Source organism: Triturus cristatus, chromosome 11 (genome assembly GCF_964204655.1).
Source record: "Triturus cristatus chromosome 11, aTriCri1.1, whole genome shotgun sequence".
Lineage (NCBI taxonomy): Eukaryota > Metazoa > Chordata > Amphibia > Caudata > Salamandridae > Triturus > Triturus cristatus.
Genome location: NC_140594.1, coordinates 134,677,946 through 134,701,808, shown reverse-complemented (window position 1 = coordinate 134,701,808; position 23,863 = coordinate 134,677,946). Strand labels below are relative to the sequence as shown.

Below are 23,863 nucleotides of genomic sequence, written 5' to 3'. Positions count from 1 at the left end.
CTGTAGGACGGAAGACCCATGGACGAGTGAGGGGCCTGAGGGGTCTCCGGAGAAGGCGGAGAAGCCTGCGGGGCAGTCAACTGCAAGGTGCGGAAGACAGGGCTGTGGACGCGGGGACGGCATAGAACCCGCCCTGGAAGCCGCCGGGGAAAATGCCACGATGCGGCGTCAAGTCTCCGGTGAAGAGGAGACAAGGAGACGACAATCCTCCTGAGAGGAAGGGACATCCGGAGAATAATCGACGATCCGACATCGGGACGGCGCCAGGGAGTCCGCCACGGGCACCGGTGTGTTGTCGATTGGCGCAGACGTGTCCACAAGGGGTGCCGAGTCGACCTCTACCACCACGTGCCTCATCAGAGATGGGGGCAGGGTTTGAGCCGAAGTTGCCAATGAACAGCGCCGAAAAGGCGCCGGCTTGCCCTCCGACGAGGCAGCCGCCTGCGCAGAGGACCGAGAGGGACTCGGGGAGGCGCCTCCACCCGTGGCACAGCCTGGGCCGGGGAGGAAAGCCGTCGACGCTTGACAGGCGTCGGCTCGGCCTGCGGTTAGACAGCCGCCTGCCCCGAGGTCCGAGGGGGACGAGCCGTGAGTCCCAGCGACCTCCTGCGACACCACAGGGAACCCCGCGGGGTTTTGCGGCGAGGCAGGGACGCTGTGGGTCGAAGAGGGGAACCCCTTAGGGCCACACCTCGACTACACCACACTTCCAAATCCTGAAGTAGGCCGAAAACAATTTCATCCGGCGCTCCTGCCGGGACTTCGGCTTGAGATGCTGACATGAGATGCTGACAAGCGTCGCAGTCCGTAGAATCATGGTGCTCGCCAAAACACCACATACAAATAGGGTGAGGGTCCGTTGCCGACATCTGATGCGCACAAGAAGCACATGTCTTGAAACCCGAAGGCATTGCACACTGTTCCCAACGTAAAGGCGTTAAAAGAGGCCTGAAAACAGGTCAAGGGAACTCACTCCGGATCCGCGTTGCACGCGGAAAAGAAGGAAACTGACGTCAGCGCGCTGGGGTGGGACTTCTGTGACCTCGCTGACGTCACGTCCGCGGACGACATCAGAGCGTCTCACGCCTGGGAATAATTCTACGTTAAGGAATCTGTGGCTAGTAATCTCTATCAGATAGAGGTTCCTCAGTAGGGAAGCGAACCTGGGACATCTTGAGGAACTTGTGACTTCTTCAAGGGAGAGTGGCTAGGCTGGGGCAAGTCTTATTTAGACTTCTTGTGCTTGAACTTTCTCCTAAAAATAAAATTTATGTGACCAATGCTGGGCACATAAGGATGCTGCACACCTGTTCTGGCACCACTGCGGTGAACCATGTAAGGTACCATCTAGTACCAGTAACTAGAAAAGTCTGTTGCCTGGCACAAAGGTTCACCTAGGGAAATTGTGGAAGAGAGTAACGAGTAATATTTGACACTATGAAATTCCCCTTCTAGGAAAAATAATATTTCGTGCTTATGTAAACCATTTGTGTAGCTTAGACCATACAAAATTTAAAATTAATGAAAACCAGACGACCCACTGAAAAGCCATGCATGACAATGCTTGTCCTATCACATATCTATCTCAGATGTTGAATAGGTGACCACCCTTTCCAACTATCTGCCTTCCAAAAATTATTCATAGAACAAGCGTCTTCAAGAAAATTGTTGTCTTTTCCAAGTATGAATATTTTTATGGTACAGTACACAACTTAATAAGTAATTTACCAATACTTAATTAGTTTGCCAGCCAAAATCACTCATCTACAATGCCTCACAAAGGGCACTTTCAGTGTGTCATGCAGTTCGGTACAGTAACAAAAGCATTCAGAAATGCAAGAAGCCAATTCGAACCATCTGGATTAAATCAAACCATTTATTAATCATTTATGTGAGCAGCTGCTATTGTGTTTGAATCCTGCTCCAAGATTCGGCCTTTGAAGGCTAATGAAATACAGTTTTAGATTCAAACCTCAGAAACAAACAGAAGAGTCCACTTTCACATGTCGCCTGCTTCATGTACATGTGGTAACAAGGGAAAGGCAAACATTAGCTCCATGGACAAAGCTTTCAAGCAAATACCGTTTGGGGGACAAAGCCCTTTCTGGTGTGGAATCCAAGCTACTTCCAAGTCAATGGACCTGCCTTAAGGCATTCACTCATGGAGGCAAATTTTACATTTTTGGCTTGTTGTAAGGCAATGCCTTCTGGTACAAGCAATGGTCCAAATTTGCACTGGCAAGCTCTTTTTTTGTGCCTTTCCCAATAAATCTATTTTCAAAAATGAAAACATTTGCTTGATTTTGAGCCAGGATGCTGATGCAGTGGGTGGTTCAATGACGTCTCTTCTTGGGTCCAAGTTGTGCTCATCACGTTAATATAGTTTCATCAATCTGTTCAGTGGAGTCTGCTTGGCTGGCTAACTTCTTCAGAGACCTTCGACAGCTCTCATTTAACAGCTCCAAACTAGCTGCATCCAGAATCTTAGAAACAGACTGCAAAAGAAGAAAATAGGCTTCAATTAAAAACTTCTACCCACAAATGGAATTTCAGACATATGTGTTTCATAGCATACACAGGGTACCTTTTTGACAGTCATTCTGGTCAAAGTGGTACAAATGATCTACCTAACTGTTGCACGGATTGAAAAAATATGTAATCTGCAGTTAAAAGTATCCATCTGAAGAACAAGATAATACCCCTGACAGCACTCTTTTTGGTGGATACTCTATCTCCCCACAGAGTACTCACCAATGTTCCTATGTAGAGGGCGGAGAAGTACTGGCTATTTAACTGACATCGGCATTAAGGGGTGAGGCCTATATGCAGCTCTGTACTTCCACTTCAGGCAGCGGGGCGGAGCCACCACAAAGTCAAATGGTACCACCAGCTAGTGCTCAGGGGCTATTGCAGAAAATAATTTATGCCAGATCAAGTTTGGCACCTGGTAGAATTTAAAATCTGAGAGATGTGTGGTGAGAACTATTCATCAGAAGAATGAGTTACTTATTACTGGCACCACCTCAGAGGGTGATGAGATAGACAAAATACCAGTGTACCAAACTAACTTAGGACTTTATCATCAGTCGCAAGACCACTCCTTTGAACAAGGAGCTGGGCAGGGTCAGAGAGGAATCTGAAGGTAAAGTCGCAGACAGATCATTGCAGAAGGAAAGTAACTTATTTTTCTGACAGCTGCTTCTATCTGCAGATTCCTCATCTCTTGAATCACTACCTAAGAGTACTCCACTATTTAAGATGTCCTGCCACACAACTGGCAAAATAGCCATTACTACGGACTTTAGAATCAAGACAGTTAATGAACAAAGCATAAGTTATGGTTGGGGCAAATCTCCAACATGACAATTCCCAGAGACAATGCAGAAGAGAACAACATTATCCCTAGTGGAAAAGGCTCAGATCCACTCATGAGGCTCTTTTTTGCAGAGGGCATAGTAGATCATGATGCACAGGTAGATACAGCGGGAAATGGTCAGCCTCTAAATCACTTTGCCCTTGTTGGGGTCTGCAAAGTCCATGAAAAGTTGGCCACTGGCCCTAAACTCACGGGTACTATCAACATAAAAATAGAGCCTTACAAGCGTGGGACCAGATGAAATATTCTTTGCTCCACCTGGATTGGCTTAAGAGGTGGGTAGAAGGTATCCAAGTGATTCAAGGCTCCTCGTTCAGCCTGAAGCTTTGGGACAGTTTGTCCATCTATACATGTTTGAGCAACACGTTGTTTGTTAAAAGTAAGTTAAAGACCCCATGGTTATTACCTTATGGCATATGTTAGACATGTATGACCCATTTTGCTAATACATTGTCTCATTGTTGTATTTAGAAAGCAGATCCAGCAATCATTGAGAACGAGTTCTGGTGCCTACTTCTACCTGCAGATCCCTCACTGGTAGAATAATCCCAGCCACCAGACTGGACCAGAAACTTAAAAGCTTTCATGTCGCTGGAAGGGAGCACTGGCTTTGTGTCAACGTAGGAAGTGGTGTCAGATGAAGTCACTGAAGCTATATAGAGGCCACCCTGGCTCAACAATGTCAGTAGCCCTTTGACGCACCTTGAAGCAAATCTGGACTTTGCTCTCTGAGTTCTCTCACACACCAAATTCTTGTGTAGTACAATGCCCCAAACCCTCCAAGAAATCATGGTTAAATACCTGTAGGGAGTGTAAGGGACAGATGTCCATTTGTGATCCCTATTTCATCTGCCGCTGATGTCTCGAATCAGACCATGACTCACATGGCTGCGAATCATGCACCAGAAGGCCATCAAAGAGTGGAAAGTGAAGCTTTTTATGGCTAGGGCAGAAGAGGAATGGGGTGGTTGACAATGCTGAAAACCTTATTCCAGGCCGTCTTCCTCACACTCTTTGGGGGGCAAAAGAAAGGAGCACAAGTAGCATAAGACTCATGTGAAAGGTAAGTCACCTCGGCACCCTCCAACTTCACCAGGATCATCTTCATTGGAACCCGAGTTGGTTACAGTGGAGCCCATAGTCCCCCCTCCAAATGGACCCACAGCCACTTGGGCCACACTATTATCCTTCCTGGATACTTCAGCACTGGGGCCGTCTCACTCTGAGTTTCTGACTCCAGGCTCGGATCCACTAGCATTCTTGAATAGAAAGTACTCCCTCCTTGCTAAGAGATTAACACCATCTAGCATGCTTACAAGCCCCATGATTTCATTCTGTCACCAAGGCCTATGGCTCCGATGCCACTTGGCACTGCACCATGGCGCCAGATGTCGACTTCACTGCTGTTTGATCTGACGTTACACAACGCCTATGCCTTGTACGGCCCCACTTCCACCAGTGCCACCTCCGACACTTTACCACTGGCGCCGGACACACCACCAGTGATGCCAGTCCCCAAACTTGTGTCCCAGAACAGATCACACAGGGAGGCTCAACGGTTGATAGACTAGGACTGAAGGAGCAGGATGCTTGACCTACTTTGAACAGACTCCGACCCTCTGGATCTTTATTAATGTGATGGTGATCAAGAGCATGACCTCCAAGGGCTTTCATCGGCTAGTGGCCTGGACGCGTCCCCAGAATTGGTACTGGAGTTCACCACTGGCTCTCCAATGCCAGAAGTGGTGTCATATCATTCAATAATAAAAAAGGTTGCTGAGGTGTCGGACTTTACACTACCAATGGTGGACATCAAGACTAACATACTAACAGAAGTCCTCTGTCCTGCTGTTCTTTGATGATACCCTTTGGATCTGGTTCTGGGAGCCTAGGAAAAAAACACAATTTCAACTCCTGCAGCTAACAAGCTGGCGGCACACCATTATCACTCAGCTCCAGCATACCTGTCTGGTAGGAAATGGTCTATTATATGGTGTGGTTGTGCAACCTTACTGTGTGATACACTTAACAACCCGTTTAGGCCCCTTATGTTTAATCTGTCAAATCTGCAGCTCTACCCCTCGGTAGCTGTGGCACTGAGCAGCAAAGCTTACACAGATGAACAAGTGCATAGCATTTAATCAGCACCAAAGCAACTGAAGAAGAAAATTGACAACACGCAAGAAAATTGACAGCAATTTATAAAAAACACTGTATTTTATAAAAATTTAGACACTAGAATGAAAAAGATCCACTGGAGTGTTCCAGAGATATTGATTTTATAAACAATAATACATCAAAACAATTTTACTCAACTGTATACAAGCCTTGGCAAAGCCAATGATTTTGACTCTTAGAAACGTTTTCAAAGGAAACGTGGGCAAGTGTCAATGCTGTCAGAAGTACTTGAGGTGACCAACTCTAGCAGGGGGAATAGTAAGGTCCTCAAGAACTGTTACCTTCACAGAATAAGCAGTCCTCCAGCATTTCCAGACACTTTATCCACATTGCAATGGATTCCTATGGTGTGGTCCTGATGCAGTGGATGAAGGCTTCTGAAGATGCTCCAAGGATGCTGTGGATGCAGCGCGGTTGATGGAGATCTTCCTGCAGGGATCTCTTAGTCCATGAAGATGGAGGGTGTCCTGGTACAGGGTCGACGTCCCACGAGGTCCTCTTCAGTCTGGCCGAATTCGAATCACAACTGGACTACTAGTTGCCCAGTGTTGCAGTGACAGACCAATGTATGCAAGGTCCATAACATGCCTCCTGAGAGGGTCCACGCAGTTCTCAGACAGCACTCCTGGGTTCAGCAAACTCTGGTGCAACTCTGTGCAGCGGGACTTGGTACCTGGTGCTGCACGGCAGCTGGGTACCGATTTGAAGACTTTGGGCTACCACCTTCTTCAGCTGTTGTGTCCTTGTGCTGCAAACAGGAGGCCAGTTGGCTGGCCCTTGGAGTCTCTTGGCTTGTCTGGGCCCTAGAGACAGCTTCTCCTTGAGCAGGAAACACCCCACTCTTTGCTAGGCAGCAGGTTCATTCTTTGATGGTGCAACCTATCTTTGCGGGTCCCTCGTTCAGCAGGCAGTCCTTCTTTGGTCCTTCTTCCAAGTTGGCCAAGATCAGATGTCTGTGAGCCAGGGGTGCCCCCTTCATGCTCGAAAAGTGCCCTTAGGGAAGGATGCAGTTGGTAGCCAATGGGCTAGCAGGTTCCCTCACAACTGGTACCACTTCCTGTAGAGGGCAGCATCTGTATCTCAGGATGCACCAGTCTGCCCACTGTCAAGATGGTGAGACCCTTCTCTTTGTGTTCAGACCTGACTAGCCCACTCCCGGGTGTGGCTATCTCAGGGCTACAAGCCCCTGGGGAAAACTATTTTGAAACTTGTTTCCCCTCTCTGCTCCCTGTGCTAGCTTTCAACCTAAATAATGGGGCGGCCTTCCTCCATAGTGTGACACTTTTGCCCTCCAAATGTGGTTTCTCATTCAAAGCCTGTCTTTTGGAGCTGACATCCAAGTGGTTTCCTGTGAGAGGGAGGTAACACCTCCATGGCCTGCAATCCTTCATTGTTCTCGTTCCTGAGTCTCTTTGGCACGTCTCTCCAGGAGAGCAGAAAGCAGTCTCTTGGAACAGGCTCCATGGGTACCTGGGAAGGCACAGGAGTTTTGAAGGCAACAAAGTGGCAGCTTTGCTTAAGGTGCACACTGCAATACGTTACGCTAATTTTGACTAGAGATACAAGTCAGAATATCAAACAACTTGTTACATTAAGCCTGAGTGCCCACTTTGGTCGCACCGTTCTAGAGTTAGCACACCTGAGGGGTTAACGTGTAATCCTGTAGTTGCCAATTGGGCAACAAAGTCCTTCCATAGTAAAAACAGCAGTTTTGTGTGTTTACTGTCAGGATCTTTAAAGTACATGTCCTGCCTGTGCCATATGATGCACCATGCCCATAGGATTCGGTAGGTCTGTCAGAAGGGTGACTTACACAGATGTAGAGGGGAAGTGGTGGCCCAGGGATGTAAGCCCTGGGGTACCCCTGTAACCTACATGCCCTGGTTTCCAGGATACCATAAACTAGGGACTTAGTTAAGTTAGCCAATTCCAAATGGGTACAGCCAATTCAACATACACTTTAGGGTCAGGGCACTGGCATGGAGGTCTGATTAGCAGGCCTTTTCTTACACCGTCCTTCCTATCAACTCACCCTTTACCTGAGAGCCTGGCCATTCAGGCTTCCTGTTCATCTGGACACCCTGCATGGACCTTTCCTACAGTTCCATCAGATAGAGAATTGAAACGCCTGGAGTCCTGGCGTAAGAAATCATTTGCGACAGAAATCATGGCTCTCAAGTCCATCAATGCCAACTGCCTCCTTGTACACTACACCCACACCCTTTGGCACATGAGGCTCCACTGTATGAGCTGTATCCCAGAGGACATAAGTGGCCATTTCTAATAGGTGATCCAGGACGGGCAGAACACCTTTTGCCATGTTCTAAAATATGGTTCATACACAGCTGATTCAGTGGCCAGGATACCTCAATCTCCATTTAGAGGCATGCCTGGCTAAATACTTCTGAAAAAGCTCAAGTTACTCAAGTATTACTGGCGTTGGAACCTGAAGACTGGATTGTGTCACTCGACCTGCAGGATGCGAACTTCTCCATTTCTATCCTGCAATCATGCCGGACGTATTTGTGATCTGAAGTGGGTTCTACACACTACCAATCTGCGGTTCCCTTCCATTTGGCTTAACGTCAGCACCTCAAGTTTACATGAAGGTGATGGCAGTGGTTGCGACCCATCTCAGAATGTTGGGGTCCTCATCGTTCTGTTCCTGATGGACTGACTATTCAAAACCAGTTTGCCAGAGGTGGTGTAGCACTATCCACAATCAACAGCTTCCCTGTTGTCCGACCTGGGCTTTTCAATCAACAAGCTCAAATCTCACTTGTGGCCCTTCCAACGACCCCAGATTTGACACCACCCTTCTCCATGCCTTTGCTCCACCTCAGAGGATCGCCGACATCCAAGATATGGTCCCATCTTCAGCAAGTTGCGCAAGTCCCAGTCCTGAGTGTCCTAGGATTCCTAGGTCTGCTGGCTTTCTGCATTTTCCTACACCTACACACACCTACACCTACCCACTCCTACACCTACCCACACACACACCTACACACACCTACACACACCTACACACACCTCCCCACACACCTACCCACACACCTACCCACACACCTACCCACACCTACCCACACCTCTACCCACACCTCTACCCACACCTCTACCCACACCTCTACCCACACCTCTACCCACACCTCTACCCACACCTCTACCCACACCTCTACCCACACCTACCCACACCTACCCACACCTACACACACCTACACACACCTACACACACCTACCTACACACACACCTACACACACACCTACACACACACCTACACACACACCTACACACACACCTACACACACACCTACACACACACCTACACACACACCTACACACACACACCTACACACACACACACCTACACACACACACACCTACACACACACACCTACACACACACACCTACACACACACACCTACACACACACACCTACACACACACACCCACACCTACACACACACACACACACCTACACACACACACCCACACCTACACACACACACCTACACACACACACCTACACACACCAGTGGGGGACACATTTCAGCTGAAATTGAATTTTCCGTTGCACGACGTGTTTTCCACACACCCTTGATTCCTCGGGCACTGAGGAAGATACGCCAAAATCGATCCCAAGTCATTCTCATTGCACCAGATTCGCCAAGGTGGTTGTTGTATGCAGACCTTCTGCGCATCTTGCACGCCAATTTGTCACAGATCCTGTGATATGCAATTTTCTTTGCCCAGAAAGGTTTTGCAATAGGTACTGCCAAGGGGTATTTGGCTGTGTTGTAAGCATTCCTCTTGCTATCAGACCAGTCATTCCCTTTCAAATCCCCCACTGTTATGCATTTTCTAAAGGGGTTGATGATCTCCAAAGCGGCGATGTGGGCATCCCTGCATACCTTCACCAAGCATTAGTGCCTGGATTCCAAGGTCTGGCTGGACAGCCACTTCGCAAGGTCCAATTTGCAAGATTTCCTCATCTAATCATCCATCAACCCTTCTCCACTGGCAGGGTATTGCTCTTGAAGAACAAGTAACTTACCTTCAGTAACAATATATCTATAAGAAACAGGTTAGTTATAGATACCTTACCTTAGAATTACCCCCAGGCGTCAGACTGGATCCAGAAAGTTTTTCATCAGCAGTACCCCTGCGTGTCGGAAGGTGGGGTCGATCGACTCCGCATTTGTCGTTGGTGTCGTGGTCGCTGGGATGATGTCGCGGTAGCTACATAGATGCCGCCCTCGAGCGCCGACGGCAGCTCTGTACATGACTTTCCACGCCAGAAGCAGAGAGCCATGCAAGACACTGACCACTGGTGCACAAAACTAGGTCCCTGAAAGGAAGTCCTTAACCCTATAAGTCAGTTCGCAGTACGGGGAGGATGGGTGGGGAGGTAAGGAATCTATAACTAACCTATGTTTCTTACAGATATATCGTAACCGAAGGTAAGTAACTTGTTCATCTGAAAGAAACCTTTACTTATAGATTCCTTACCTTAGAATAGATACCCCAGCAATACCAACACCGGAAGTGGGTCTGCAAACTAAGTTTACACCAGGAAGTTGCGGAGAACAGAACGGCCAAAGAAGGCGTCTCTACTGACTTGGCTGTCCAGGCAGTAGTATCTAGTGAACGTGTGCAGTGATGCCCACGGTGCGGCCTGACAAATGTCATTAAGGGGTACTCCACGTCCCAAAGCAGTGGTAGCTGCCATCGCCCTGTTGGAATGGGTGCGCAACCCCACTGGAAGCTCCTTCTTTGCCTAGGAATAACAAGCTTTAATGCACAAAAGACCCATCTAGAGTTGGTTCGTTTGTGCACGGCCAGACCTTTTTTGGCACCCACGTAGCCAACAAGAGCTGGTCATCCACCCGGAATTGTTATGTGCGATCCAAGTAAAAGGAAAGCGCACGCTTTGGATCCAGAGGATGTGGAGGAGGAAAGAAGGTAGGCAAAGTGATGGTCTGTCCAATATGGAAACGAGTAACCACTTTGGGAAGGAAGGAAGGACGAGTTCGAAGGACAACCTTGTCCGGATGAAAATTCAGAAAAGGAGGCTTAGAAAAAAGTGCTTGGAGGTCACTCACACTGCGCACAGAGGTGATGGCCACCAGAAAGGCAGTTTTTAAGGTTAGAAGTCTGAGAGGACAGTTATGTAGTGGCTCAAAGGGAGCACGCATAATATATATAAGAACCACGTTCAAGTCCCACTTGGGCATTACGAAGGGAACAGTAGGAAAAAGAGGAGTAATGCCTTTAAGGAAGCGATTTACAACAGGGGACTTGAAAAGAGAAGGCCGGGAGGCAGCCCTTTAGAGTGCCCAGAGCAGAGCCCTGCTGGGCCAAAGAAAGGAGGAACAAGAGGACCTCAGAAAGAGGGGTGGAAAGGGGATCCACAGCTTTTGATGTGCACCATGCCACAAATTTGTTCCATCTGCAGGCGTATACGGTCTTAGTGGAGGGACGCCTGGCTGCCAAGATTACATCACAGACTTCAGGAGGCAGGTCAAACGACGTCAACTGCCGCCGCTAAATCTCCACGCAAGGAGGTGGAGGCTGGACAGGTTCAGGTGGAGGACCGTCCCCTGCTGCTGCAACAGAAGATCCTCCCGAAGAGGCAGTCGGATCGGAGGATCGATGGCCATGTGTAGCAGCTCAGGATACCAGACTCTTCTTGCCCAATCGAGAGCCACAAGAATGACTTGGGCCCGGTCGCGCCTAATCTTCTTCAGCACTCTGGGCAGAAGTGGTATAGGCGGAGAGGTGTATAGAAGACCGCAACTCCACTCGTGGCGAAAAGCGTCGCCTAGCGAGTGCCGCCTTGGAAATTTCAACGCGTAGAATCGCTGACATTGCGCGTTCTCTTGGGTGGCGAATAGATCTAAACAAGGCTCTCCCCACTGTTGAAAGAGACCTTGCACCACCTCCGAGGGAAGACGCTATTCGTGATCCATCATGCACCTGCGGCTGAGTTAGTCTGCCCAGGCATTCAGCAGACCTGCCAGGTGCTGGACCACCAGTGATATGCCCTGTTTTTCCAGCCATGTCCAGAGGCGGAGGGCCTCTTGACATAGGGTCCATGACCCCACCCCGCCTAGTTTGTTGCAGTACCACATGGCGGTGGTGTTGTCCGTGAACATCTGCACTACTCTTTCCCGGACAGAGGGAAGGAATGCTTTGAGTGCAAGAAGTCAATGGTTCTTCAACTTCTTCTTGTGCTTGGACTTACCTGACACAGAGTGTGAAGACTTGGAAGAAGAGTGATGATGACTCTGGGACCGGTCACTCGACCTCCCACGCGACCAGGACCTCGAACGGCGCAGAGCCGACTGCCGGGCCTCGAGAAGCTTTCGGGATCGCTCCCGCAAAGACTTCGGATTCATGGTCCGACAGTCTGAGCACGACTTGGGGTCATGGTCGTGCTCCAGGCAAAACAGGCTCATGCGGTGCGGATCCTTCACGGACATCAGTCGGCTACAGGAACCGCAAGCCTTGAAGCTAGGCATCCCTGTTGTGCACCAGGAGTCGAAGACTCGAAAAAGTTGTTGGCAAAAGGCCAGTCAAAAAGTGACTGGAGGTACCGCTGCTGGAGCGGGTTTTATTTAGAAAAATTGTATACCCTCTCCATTTTGCATGTTTATATTAATAAGAATAATTAACTAATAGTAATTGTACTAATTGGTTTGCTGTGGAAATTAATCAACCTTAATAATATATGAAATACACGTGGGAATTGCATTTGCATGGCCTAATTAATACGTAAACTAAAATGCGTACGCATATTAATCATAGATAATTAGAATTTGCATATTATATGTTGCTTTCGTGATGTATTTGTGACTTGTGATTTATAAAGTGAGTATAACCCGCAATGAGTGTTGCTTTTTGCTAGATAAATACACACACATATGGGTATTAGCGCGAGAATAACATTTTATTAATCATTTCTATGTATTAATTACGTTTTATGTTTCTTTTGCTTAAGTTGACCATTTTGGGCCTGCCATAAGATGGCTGCCTTCCATATCGGACACAACTGACAACGCTACTGAGTTTCTGGGTGAAGTGCGCCTGCGCAAGGATGAGCAACAATGGCCTATTTCTGACCCCAGGCATGCTGTACCCATCAAGGACAGTCCGGGACACCGGCCAAAAGATGAAGAACAATAGGCCGTCTTCCTAAACCGGAATGATCAAGACCCATGATCTAATAGACATTACTTTTGTGAGAACCTAACATCCCATATTGAACTGACCAATCAGAGACTAAGAAAACTTATATTGATACAATACCTTGTCAAATTTTATTATATAAACCCTAGAATAGAGAGGTTGGTACGTCCTTTTTACAATTTCCTGACGTTATGCTGACGGAGAGGACGGTGACACTGCAGGACAGCTGTTTCCCTGAATCTTTGACGGACTGATCAGATGCCCAATTTCCTGATGAACTGAATAATTGCTTTCCAATGGGTGTAGAGAGACAAAAGATCTAAATTTGACTTAGAGGACGACATTTAGCCAGAATAGGTAAATATGATGACCAACTGCTTAATCGATTAATGAATTTGCTTGCATTATTTAGATAAATTCCATTTATTAATTACTGAATTGTGTTGGGTTGTTTATTTCAAGAAAATGTATTGATTTAAAATAATTATAGAATTAGAAATCACTCAAACCTGCAACTAGTTGATCCATGGCCTATCCATGGGAGGAATACTAAAGGTGATGTTCAGGTCGTAATGAGAGAGAGAGAAGGTTAGGTAGATCTATCGCTCATTAGGGACAAACGAGTATTTCCTTTCATTACAGCGAATGGAACAATCACCTCCTTAGAAATACAGACCAATAGAGAATGAATGTTGGTGTTATTGGCCCCACCAGTGAATTAAGTGAATGAGTGTGTCTGTGAAGATCTATGGTTTGTGACGAAGGGAGGGATTTTGTATTCCGCGCCGCATCACCGCTCACTCCGGATCTGGCTGGCGCGGAAAAAGAAAGAACTGACGTCAGTGTGCGAGGACGGCGTCTATATAGCTGCCGCAACGTCATCCCGGCGATCACGATGCCAACGTGGGTATGCTCAAGCAATGAGGGTTTCAACAAGGAAACCTATGGTTATAAGCAGGACTAAAATGGGTTAGATTATTTTTTAAACCAAGGTTGGATTGCACCTGGCAAAAAAGCCAAAGAAGCAGGGGTGGCCTTGAACTGAACAAATCCAGCTTGAAATCAAGCTTCACTTTTGCATTCTGACTAAAGCTGTTTTTTCAAAGGGCAACTTTGAAAGAGATTATAAAAAAAAAAAGTGACCAACAAACATACCATCACTCTCAAAAACAAAACTCACCAACCTTCTTTGTTCTGTACACCAAGTAAAGGTGACTGCATAAAAGACCCAAAGAAACATTACCAAAAATAAATGGTCTATATCTGACTTACCTGAAGCACTAGTTCTCCTGCCCTCATCTTCAGTAGGTTGACTATGGCTTGGTCGCTGTAAGCCCGCACACTTGTATTTTTGTCCTTCGTATTATCCAAGAGTGCCTTCAGGAGAGGCTTAATGGTTTGAGGATCCAATGGGGGGAGTTCATCCTTGTTTGCCCACCAGATCATTTTCTCTGCAGCCAACTTGATGTCACTGGATGGGTTCTGAAGACACTAAGGTGAAAAAAAGGCTTTTAACAATAATTGCCATAAACACAGTTAACTTGCAAGACAAACCATTTCCGCCATTTTTATTAAGCAGTTCATTGTATGTGGAATTGCGTTGCTAACAATCAAATGAACTAAAACATCAACCAGTATCAGGAAAAAACTACCACTAATGTGGGGAGGCCTTTAATTGTGTATTGGATAGTTAAAAATCTCACTACGAAATAACCTTAAAGGATCCATGAAATAGATTAGCGAGTGACGGTTGTGAGAAAGTGCCCTCTTTCTTGCATGGTATGCCCCCACGTTTTGCTGAATTGCTGATGTGCTTTGACTGAGTGTGCCCTGGGCTCCTGCCAATCGGGTACTGTGAGAAAGTGGCTCTGTATATACTGTTCCCTAATAGGTACAGGGTGTACAGAGTCCACAGTCCCCCAGAGGCTGATAGAGGTCAAAGTTAGGTATGACCTTACTCTCAAAAGTGGTAGCTTGGTCGAGCAGTAAGGCAGTACCAGAGGACAGTGTAAAGCATTTATTGTACACACTCAGTCAGCAAATGGTTTCACACACTCAATAACTGAACTCTAGGCCAATGGTTTATACATATAAAATATATGCTTGTTTTATTTTTAGAACCACAAAGGGGATAAAAATATACTTTCTCAGAATGAGAGGTTGAATATAAATACTTTTGTCTTAAGCAATGAATTTTTGTAAACAGTCACAGTTGGTTGCAATAAACAATCCTATCTCCTAAACATAACAATGCATTGAGCTCAATGGTAAATTCAGGTTATTTGTAATAAATTACTTTTCAGATTACTTTTGGAATTCCAGGTCTGGCTCCTAGATCCAGCCCTGGGTCAGTATTCAGAATCAAGTGATGAAAGTCGACTTAATAACTAATGATTTTTAAATAATATTTAGCTATTTCAAAAGTTAGCACTTAGAAAATATTTCAAAGAAAACATTCAATGGATCTCTATGGCAAGAAATTCAAATTGCAGGTAGAGTACTTTGTCGTTACTTTAGTAATCCAGGACTAGGCACCTAGACCCAGGACTGGGATCCTTATCAAAAACAGGTAAGTAATTTCGTTTGCAGAAATGGTACGATTTTAAAAGAATATTTCAAATTTGCAAAAATAGACACTTAGAAGAAATTTCACAGAAAAGCAGACAATGGTTTCCTATGGGAGAAAAATGAGTTAGAGGTAAGTATAGTTGTGGACACTTTTTAGAGTCAGGGCTGGGCACCAAGATCCAGCACTGGGAGCTCACCTAGGAGCAGGTGAGTACATTCGTTTTTGTCACTTGGCTGATTTTTGGTGAATATTTGCAGTTTTGAAAAGTTCACACTTAGAAGATTTTTGAAGAAAAAGCCAGTCAATGTTACCCTATGAGGAAAATGAAGTTAGCGGTTTAAGGGTAAGTACTCGACTGGCAGTGTTGAAATTCTGGGCATAGACTCAGGGGTCCCCCAGTGTCAGGTAGGTACAGTTGGTTCACCCTCAGCGGTTTCAGGACGGCCGGGTGCAGAGAGAGTTAGGCCCAATGCTATCTTATGAGGGATAGGGGGGCCTTGGTTGGTGGCTGCTGTCTGGCAAGCCACGCGGCTGTGGGAGCTGGGCTCCTGGTCACTTACTCAGGGCAAGTGGGGAAGTAGGTTAGTGTAGAGAGTGCACTGCCAGGGCCACTCGGGCGGCTGGGTGCAGAGTGCTTTTGAGCCGTTGGGCGCTCAATGGAAATCAATGGGAATGTTCCGGTTTGGAAAAAGGCTGCAAGCTCGGGGACGAGGATGCTTCAGGTGCCACCATCACTTCGAGAGGTAAGTTGGGTAGTTGTAGGTTAGGTGGGTACCCCAGGATTGGGCACAGGGGGCCGCCGGGCGCCGGGTGCAGGGGTGCCTTTTGATGTCGGAAATCTTACCCTCTGGTTGATCGCGGTTGGGGTGGCACTCTGTTCTGAGGCTGCAGGCTTCTTCCGGAATGTCGAGGGGGGTCCTTGGGTGCCGGACTCGGGGTCACAGTCGCCGTGGGGTCGTCCTCAGGGTCTTTGTCCACTCCGGCACTGGCCAGGCTTGGCTGGTGCAGAGTGTGTTGGGTCCGCGGTTCCGGGCTGCTGCCAAGGGTTAAAAATAGGTTTCTTGAGTAGAGCCTCTACTCATGGGAGTCCCAGGGGCTTAGAGCCAAAAGGTAGCCAGGTCCTCCGGGGTTGGTGAGGTTGCTGGCCACGAGAGATGCCGCGCTGGTGCAGGTTCGAGAGTCGACAGGCCGGTAGGGCTGGGGCCAAAGCAGTTGGTGTCTTCCTCTCTTTTTAGCAGCTGCAGGGCACGTCCTTGTTCTTCTTGCTCTTCTTGTAGTTTTCTATCTGGAATCTGAGGAAGGAAGGTTCAGGGTGCCCCTAAATACTAGATTTAGGGGCGTTACAGGTAGGTGAAGGCCAGGGACCAATGGGTCCTTGTCCTGGGGTGGGTACACCCCCTATCCTGCCTCTCTCCTGTGGGAGGGGGGCAGTAGCCTAATCCTGATAGGGTAGGGCCTCCCATCTTCAAGATGGCGAGAGCCCGGAGATGTGCTTCACCTCGCCTCCCCCACCTGAGGGGTGGGGTGGGCAGGCTGGCACATCCCCTGTCCTTGTATGGGGTTTCCGGCCAAGCTTCCCGCCAGAGTGGGGGGTTGCAGTGGCCTGGGGAAACTCCAAATGGCGGCCTGCCTTTGAAGCTTCCCTTTGCTCGTCCTGGGGGAGGAGATTTCTCACCTCACCCAGGATGTGCATTGTTGCAGGCCCGGGAGAGCAGGAGCTCTCCCACCCAGGGGTCCAGCAATGTGTCTGCTGTGTGGCAGCCTGGGTAGCCTCAGAGCAGACGTGGATTGTAAGTTAGCTGCAAGGGGGCATCTCTAAGATGCCCTCTGGGGTGCTTGGTACATTAAATCCCATACTGGCATCAGTGTGGGTTCAATGTGCTGAGAAGTTTGATACCAAACTTCCCAGTCTTCAGTGTTGCCATGTACTCTGAAATGACAGCACTGCACTTACAGTGCCCAGGAATGGACCCGGGTACTGTAGGGGCACAGGGCTCCTGCTCCTGTGCCCACACCATAGGCGTAATGCACCCAGCTAGAGGGGTGGCTGACATATGCCTTGGCAGTGTAGGTGATGGGCATGGTACACAGTGATGTGTGCCATGTCGACTCTGTGTTTTGTCCTGCACCCAGACACTCAGCCTGCAAGGGCAGTGTGTGTGTGTAAGGGTACAGGGCCTCTGAGGGTGGCACAATGAGTGCTGCAGCCCTTAGAGGCCTTCCCTGGCCACAAGGCCCTGGGTACCTAGGGTACCATTTACTAGGGGCTGACATGTGGCTAGGGTTTGCCAATTTGGAGTTTGTGTGGTTTAAGGAAGGAACATAGGCCCTGGGCACCTGATTGGCAGGAACCCAGGGTACACTCAATCAAAGTACATTCAGCAATTTAGCAAAAAGTGGGGGCATACCATGCAAGAAAGATGGCACTTTCTCACAGGTACCCAGGGCCTAAAACTGCATTGAAGCCTAAACCCAATTGGCATCTCTGGCCACGTCAGCCCCTGGTAAATGGTACCCTAGCTACCCCGGGCACTGTGACCAGAGAAGGCCCCCAAGGACCGCAGCACTTATTGTGTCATCCTTAGAGGCCCTGTACCCTGACACACACACACTGCCTTTGCAGGCTGAGTGTCTGGGTACAGAACAAAACAAAGTGGACATGGCACACATCCCTGTGTGCCATGCCCACAAACCACTGCCCTGGCATACATCAGTCACCCCTCTAGCTGGGTGCCCTATGCCAGTGGTGAGGGTACACGTACATGAGCCCTGTACCCCTACAGTACCCAGTTCCATTCCTGGGCCCTGTAAGTGCAGTGTTGACATTAAGAGTATATGGTGCTGGGAGGTTGTCATTACTAACTCCACAGCACCATAATGGCTACACTGAAGACTGGGAAGTTTGGTATCAAACTTCTCAGCACATTTAAACCCACACTGATGCCAGTGTGAGATTTAATGTAAAATGAACCACAGAGGGCGTTTTAGAGATGCCCACTGAAAAACAACCAACTACCAGTGACCTGACTGAGTGGCTGCGCAGGCTGCCACCACCAGACATGTTTCTGGACCCCTGGGTCGAGAGCCTGCTACTCTCGGGAGCCTGAAACAATGCACATCCTGGGACGAGGTGCCAAGCCTCCTTCCCCAGGAAGGGCAGTGTTTACGAAGGAGAAGCTTCAAAGGCATGCCGCCTTTGTGAGCCTTTCCAGACCATTTGCTGCTTTCAGCAACTGGTCCCCACTGGTTCTACCTCCCACTTTGGGCGGGAGAACCAGCGGGAAAAACAAGTGAGGAAGAGAGGTGTGCCCACCTCTGCCAACTCCACCCCTAAGGTGGGGAAGGCGAGGTGAAGCACAACCTCGAGTCCCCGCCATCTTGAGGATGGGGGGACCCAGCCAACCAGGGACAGGCTTCTCCCGTGAACACCGGACGTGTTTGAACTGCAGCTTCTGGTGCCAGCCAGAAACCGCGAATCCAGCCCACTCTGCACCCGCCGAGCCCGGCCCAGGCTTGAGTAGAAAAACACCACAAGGAGGTCCCCCCGGCGATCCTGACCCGAGATCCGGTGACCCCTGTCCTGCCTCTAGATGACGCCTGCAGCCTCAATCCAGAGGACCCACCCTACCGGCGACCAGAGCGGGTAAGAAAATCCAACGTCCCAAGGCACCCTTGCACCCGACGCCCCACGGCTTTGTGTGCCCAACCCAGCAGTGCCTAACCAACCCTCAACATCCCAACTTACCCCTCGAAGTGGTGGTCACTCCTGGAGGATCCTCGTACCCGAGCCTGCAGTGTTTCTTAGTCCCAGAGAATCCCCATTTAAATCAACAGGGCACACGACCTCAAAACAGCACCGTGCACCCGGCCGCCCTAGTGCCGATGAGGGTACCCCCTTTGTGCTAACCTGGTCCCCAACCTGCCCTGAGCTTAACCCTAGGGGCTTGGCTCCCACAACCCCGTGGCCTGCTTGCCAGCCGCCACCAACCGGAGCCCCCCTATCCTCCATAGGATAACACTGGCCTCAACACTCTGCACCCAGCCGCCCTAGTGCCACTGGGGGTGCAACAACAGTGCATTACTGAGCCTGGGTGACCCCTGAGTCTTACCCCAGAACCCCAACTCAAAAGACAGATTACCTACCTGGAAACCGATAACCTCTCTTTTTCCTCAAAGAATAACATTGACACTTTTTCTCCCAAAAAGTTTCCAAGTGTCGACTTTTGAAAATTACAAATATTCCTTAAAAATCAGCCGAATAACCAAAACGCATTTTTTCAACTATTTTCAGGAAATGTCCCAGTGCTGAATCTAGGTATCTAGCACTGAGTAAGAAAAGTATTGTTAACATAACTTACCTGCTAAGTGAATTTCCTCCCATAGGATAACATTGATGATTCTATGTGAAAAATATTTTGTCAACTTTTGAAATGCAAGAATATTCTTTAAAAATCGTACCTCTAATTAAAACGCATTTACTCACCTGTTTTCAGGAAATGTCCCAGGGCTGAATCTAGGATCCAACCCTGTGTTAGTAAAAGTAATCTGAAAAGTAATTAACTGCATTTTATTTTAAAAGCCCATTCATTTGAATGCACTATACCTGCAATGTTTTGCAAACTGCTTACTTAAAGTACAAGTTACTTACCTTCGGTAACGATGTATCTGGTAGAGACGTTGTCTACCCACAGATTCCTTAACTTAGAATATCTCCAGTCATCAGACTGGATCTGGAAATGTTTTGCAGCAGCACCTCTGCGCGCCAGGAGACGGCGCCACATGACCCAGCCCTGACGTCGTCCACCTACGTGACGTCAGTGAGGTCATATAAGTCCCTCCAGGCACACTGATGTCAGTTTTCTTTGGAGAAACTTTTCCGCGACAGAACGTGGAGCCACCAACAAAAAAACTGAAAGTATGTGAACAGTGTGCAACGGATGAAAATCCGTGAAGAAATAAGGAGGATGGTGCAAGACACCATCGTAAAAGACAGAATTAGACACTGCCTACATGTAAGTGAAAAAGCTGTGAGAAGCTAAGCGAAGACCCTTACCGAGGGGAACAAGGGAAGAATATCTCAACAGAGAGAAATAGACTTATCACCATGCAGAACAACAGACAGAAATAGACTGTCAGTACCATGTACAACTGTGTCGTCTAGCAAGAACGGAGCACAGAGAGAACAACAGTCCCCCGCAGGAAGGTATGAAAGACTGGCACTGCCCCCAAGTTATGGTGGTTTGAGACAGAGGTCAACAGAACCCCAAAGAAGACTACTGTAGAGGAAACCAGAACCCTGAGCCAATAGAGAAGGCAGGAAGGCAGCAGGAGGAGATAAGAAAATGAAGAGGAATCTCCCGGTGAAAGTCAATCAAAAAGGCATCATTTTACAGACAAGAAACCCTAGAGAGGGAGTCAACTGCATTATGGTAACAGGAACCCTTAAGAGGGAGTCAGCTGTATTATGGTAAATCACAAAGGGACACAACAATGTGAGCACCATGAGAGAAAAACCATGAGAGAAAAACACCAATGACACCAATAGGGAGAGGTGTGGCGCAGCGGCCAGGGCGACTGACTCCGGAATCTGGGGATCACGGTTCGATCCCCGGCGCCAGATTAGCCCAGCACCATGTGACTCTGGGCAATAGCTTGCATAATCTTCCCGACGGCCCCCAGCGCCTAGAGACCCTTACGGGTGATTGTTCACGCTTTACAAATGTGGATTATTATTAATGCCAACTGTAAAAGGGAGACCAACGGAGAAACCCACTTGGCAAGGTCCTCGCAGAACAGGGAGGCTGGGTGGGCGTTAAGGAATCTGCAGCTAGACAACCTCTCTACCAGATACATCATTACCGAAGATAAGCAACTCGTACATCTGATAGAGACATCTAGCCGCAGATTCCTTAACTTAGAATAGATACCACAGCCATACCCCAAACGGGAGGTGGGTTTGCGACAGAACAACAGAAAGCGCCAAGCATTTGAGCCGACAACAGAGTGAAGGACAATGGGGAAGGCTGTGGTGGAACAGCCAGACAGCAACCCAAATAGCTCGAAAGAGCAAAAGATAATGGGATACAAAACATCCCAAAAAGGCCATAATGGTGCTACATCAAGCCTGACAGGTAGAAACGAAACCAGCCATATACCAGACCAAAAGAAAAAGAGGGGAAGAAGGACCACTCTCAGCGTAATGGTACACTATGTGAACCCCGACCAAAGATTGAGAAGAAACATGCGACCAGAGCCTACCAGGCTAGCCCACGGAAGGAAGGCTGGAGAGGCTACAGCCAAGAACCCAAGGTCAAGGGAAAGAAATTAGCAATGTTTTTAGAATTGCAGGCAGCGACAAGAAACACGACAAGTGCACACTCAGTCCCAAAAGGGGGAACAGGGGCTAACAGTAACAATCTTAAGCCCACTGACGCAGGCCACCACAGAAACATGCGCAGAGCAAACAGCTACAGAGACCATAAGGTGGCGTAGCTAAAATAAGCCTAAGGCTGCTTGCCCAGGCCGCGGTAAGACCAAGGTGAGAACCAGCACACGAAATACAAATATGCAGGGTGGAGAACTAGGACAACTGACATTAGAAGAGCCGTCCCATAAGCCCAGCTGATACAATATAGCACAGCCGAAGAAAGGTGCAGCCAAGGCACCAAAGTACTAGAACAAAAAAAAAAAGGAATGAATAATCGCAGAATTTCAGACCACACCCACCGACTGGAAGGAAAGTAATCCTTGTCCAGAAGAGAGAATAGTTCAGTAACTGAACAGGAAGAAGAGAGCAGCGCAAAACTGGGAAACTACCCCAGCAAGCGGAACACAAAAAGGGGCCTTATTGGTAACGCTGCATGAATCACCGGAAAGCCCCTGGAACATAGAGAGACTTCAGACCAGACCTTACAGCCTCGAAGAGAGTTGAAGAGTAGGAAGAAGAGTACCCATGGAACTGGTATATATACCTAATTACAGATATATGTAGCAAAAAACAGGTAAACTAGCCACAACTATACAACATAGTTGTAGAGGAACACACCCATTACCGTGATGGCAGACGGAAGCTGCCGTTAAAGCGTGATGAACACCCCGAAAAACCTCCGAAGGAGGAGAATAAAGCAAGATGACCAATGACGTAAAGATGATGTCAAGGCACCGCATTGAGCACCGTACAACGGCAGAGAAGAGCACCAGAGGGCTCCTAGAGGCCAAAGGAACTCGTAGGTCCAGTTGACTTAACAGAGCTATATAATAGCAACCAAGTACCCCACACAGAGTATGTACCCCCCTATCATTGGCACAGCAGGTTAACCGCCAGTGTAAAACGCATAATGCATCCAAAGGATGAGAAATGAAAGGGTAATCACCTTCAACCATTGTAGTGAAGATCGTTATCTACTTATGTACAACGCTAAGTTAGCATAACCGCGTTAATTGTTAGAAAGCCATCTTGCCGCTTTTGCACACGACACTGTAGTCACATGTTATTAGAATTGAGAAATGCTTGCTCGGCTTTGCTTCACATGAGAACTGTCTGTTGTTAACATCTTAAACAGTGAATAGCGACCTTGGTCTGTACACAGTGTAACAGAAACAGTCTGGGTCGCTAGGTGGTGCATGTTGTTGAGTTCAGGTTGATCGGCCCACTAGTTTAGCCATAACACGCACGCAGCTGCAAATGCCTGAAAGTCGAGTGCTTTTAATATTGCAGTGTTGCTTGTTTTACATTACATTCGGAAGGAGAGCGTGATGTGAACTCTCTGAGCTGATCTATACGGTATGGGGTTCCCCATTCAAGCCTAGAGACCTTTTATTAGTCTAATAATACTATTAGTGTGTTAGAGAAAGGAAGGTGGCCTAGAGCCACTGTCATTTTAGTATGATTACTCCTTTCATTTTCTATGGTATTGTAACTATGCTGATGGTTTTGATTGTAATCGTTTGTCTGCTAATGTTAGCCAAACTGCTGCATATTAAGACACGAGGTTTATAAAATAAACTCTTTAAACTTTTCCCGTGTCTGTTTATTCTGTTGTGGACTGGTACGAGAATAATTACGAAAAGGTGTTTCTGATTCCCACCATTCCTGAGAAATATACTAAGTCGCTTGTTCTGGGTTGTCTATACATTTGGACCGCCGAGCTAAACCTCGGATAACGAATGGGACATGGATGCTGGCCGGATAGGGGGTTCTGGGGTGAGTTTTTGGTACACCGTAATTCACTGAGGGCCTGAGTTCTTGCGCATAGTTCTGTGCATAAGCAGAATCCCTGCAACACCATGCAAAAGGAAAACCTGAGGCTTACTATCAGCCTAAAGCACAACATGACAAAGAAGTAAAAACTTAACTACGGGTACCGCTGTCTCTCGGATCTGCGCTGCTGCGCGGAAAAAGAAAGAACTGACGTCAGCGCGCGTGTAAGTAGCTCCGATGACGTCATCTCAGCGGATACGACGCCAGTGACGTACGCGGAGCCGTACGACGACACCTGCCTACGCGCAGGGGTACTGCTGACTAAAACTTTCCGGATCCAGTCTGACGCCTGG

The 23,863-nt window shown here is 48.0% G+C and overlaps 1 protein-coding gene across 2 annotated transcripts in view; it reads right to left on the bottom strand.

Moving 5' to 3' along the window:
- Positions 1–1,862: 1,862 nt before the first annotated feature.
- GCN1 (GCN1 activator of EIF2AK4) overlaps positions 1,863–23,863 on the bottom strand; it is a 693,936-nt gene continuing 671,935 nt past the window's right edge. For both annotated transcript variants that reach the window (XM_085633485.1, XM_085633484.1), the window contains exons 57-58: positions 14,014–14,232; positions 1,863–2,495 (exon numbers count right to left, since the gene is read on the bottom strand). In XM_085633485.1, coding sequence (XP_085489611.1) covers positions 2,370–2,495; positions 14,014–14,232 — 345 coding nt within the window. In that variant the 3' untranslated portion in view covers positions 1,863–2,369. The remainder of the gene's footprint in view (positions 2,496–14,013; positions 14,233–23,863) is intronic.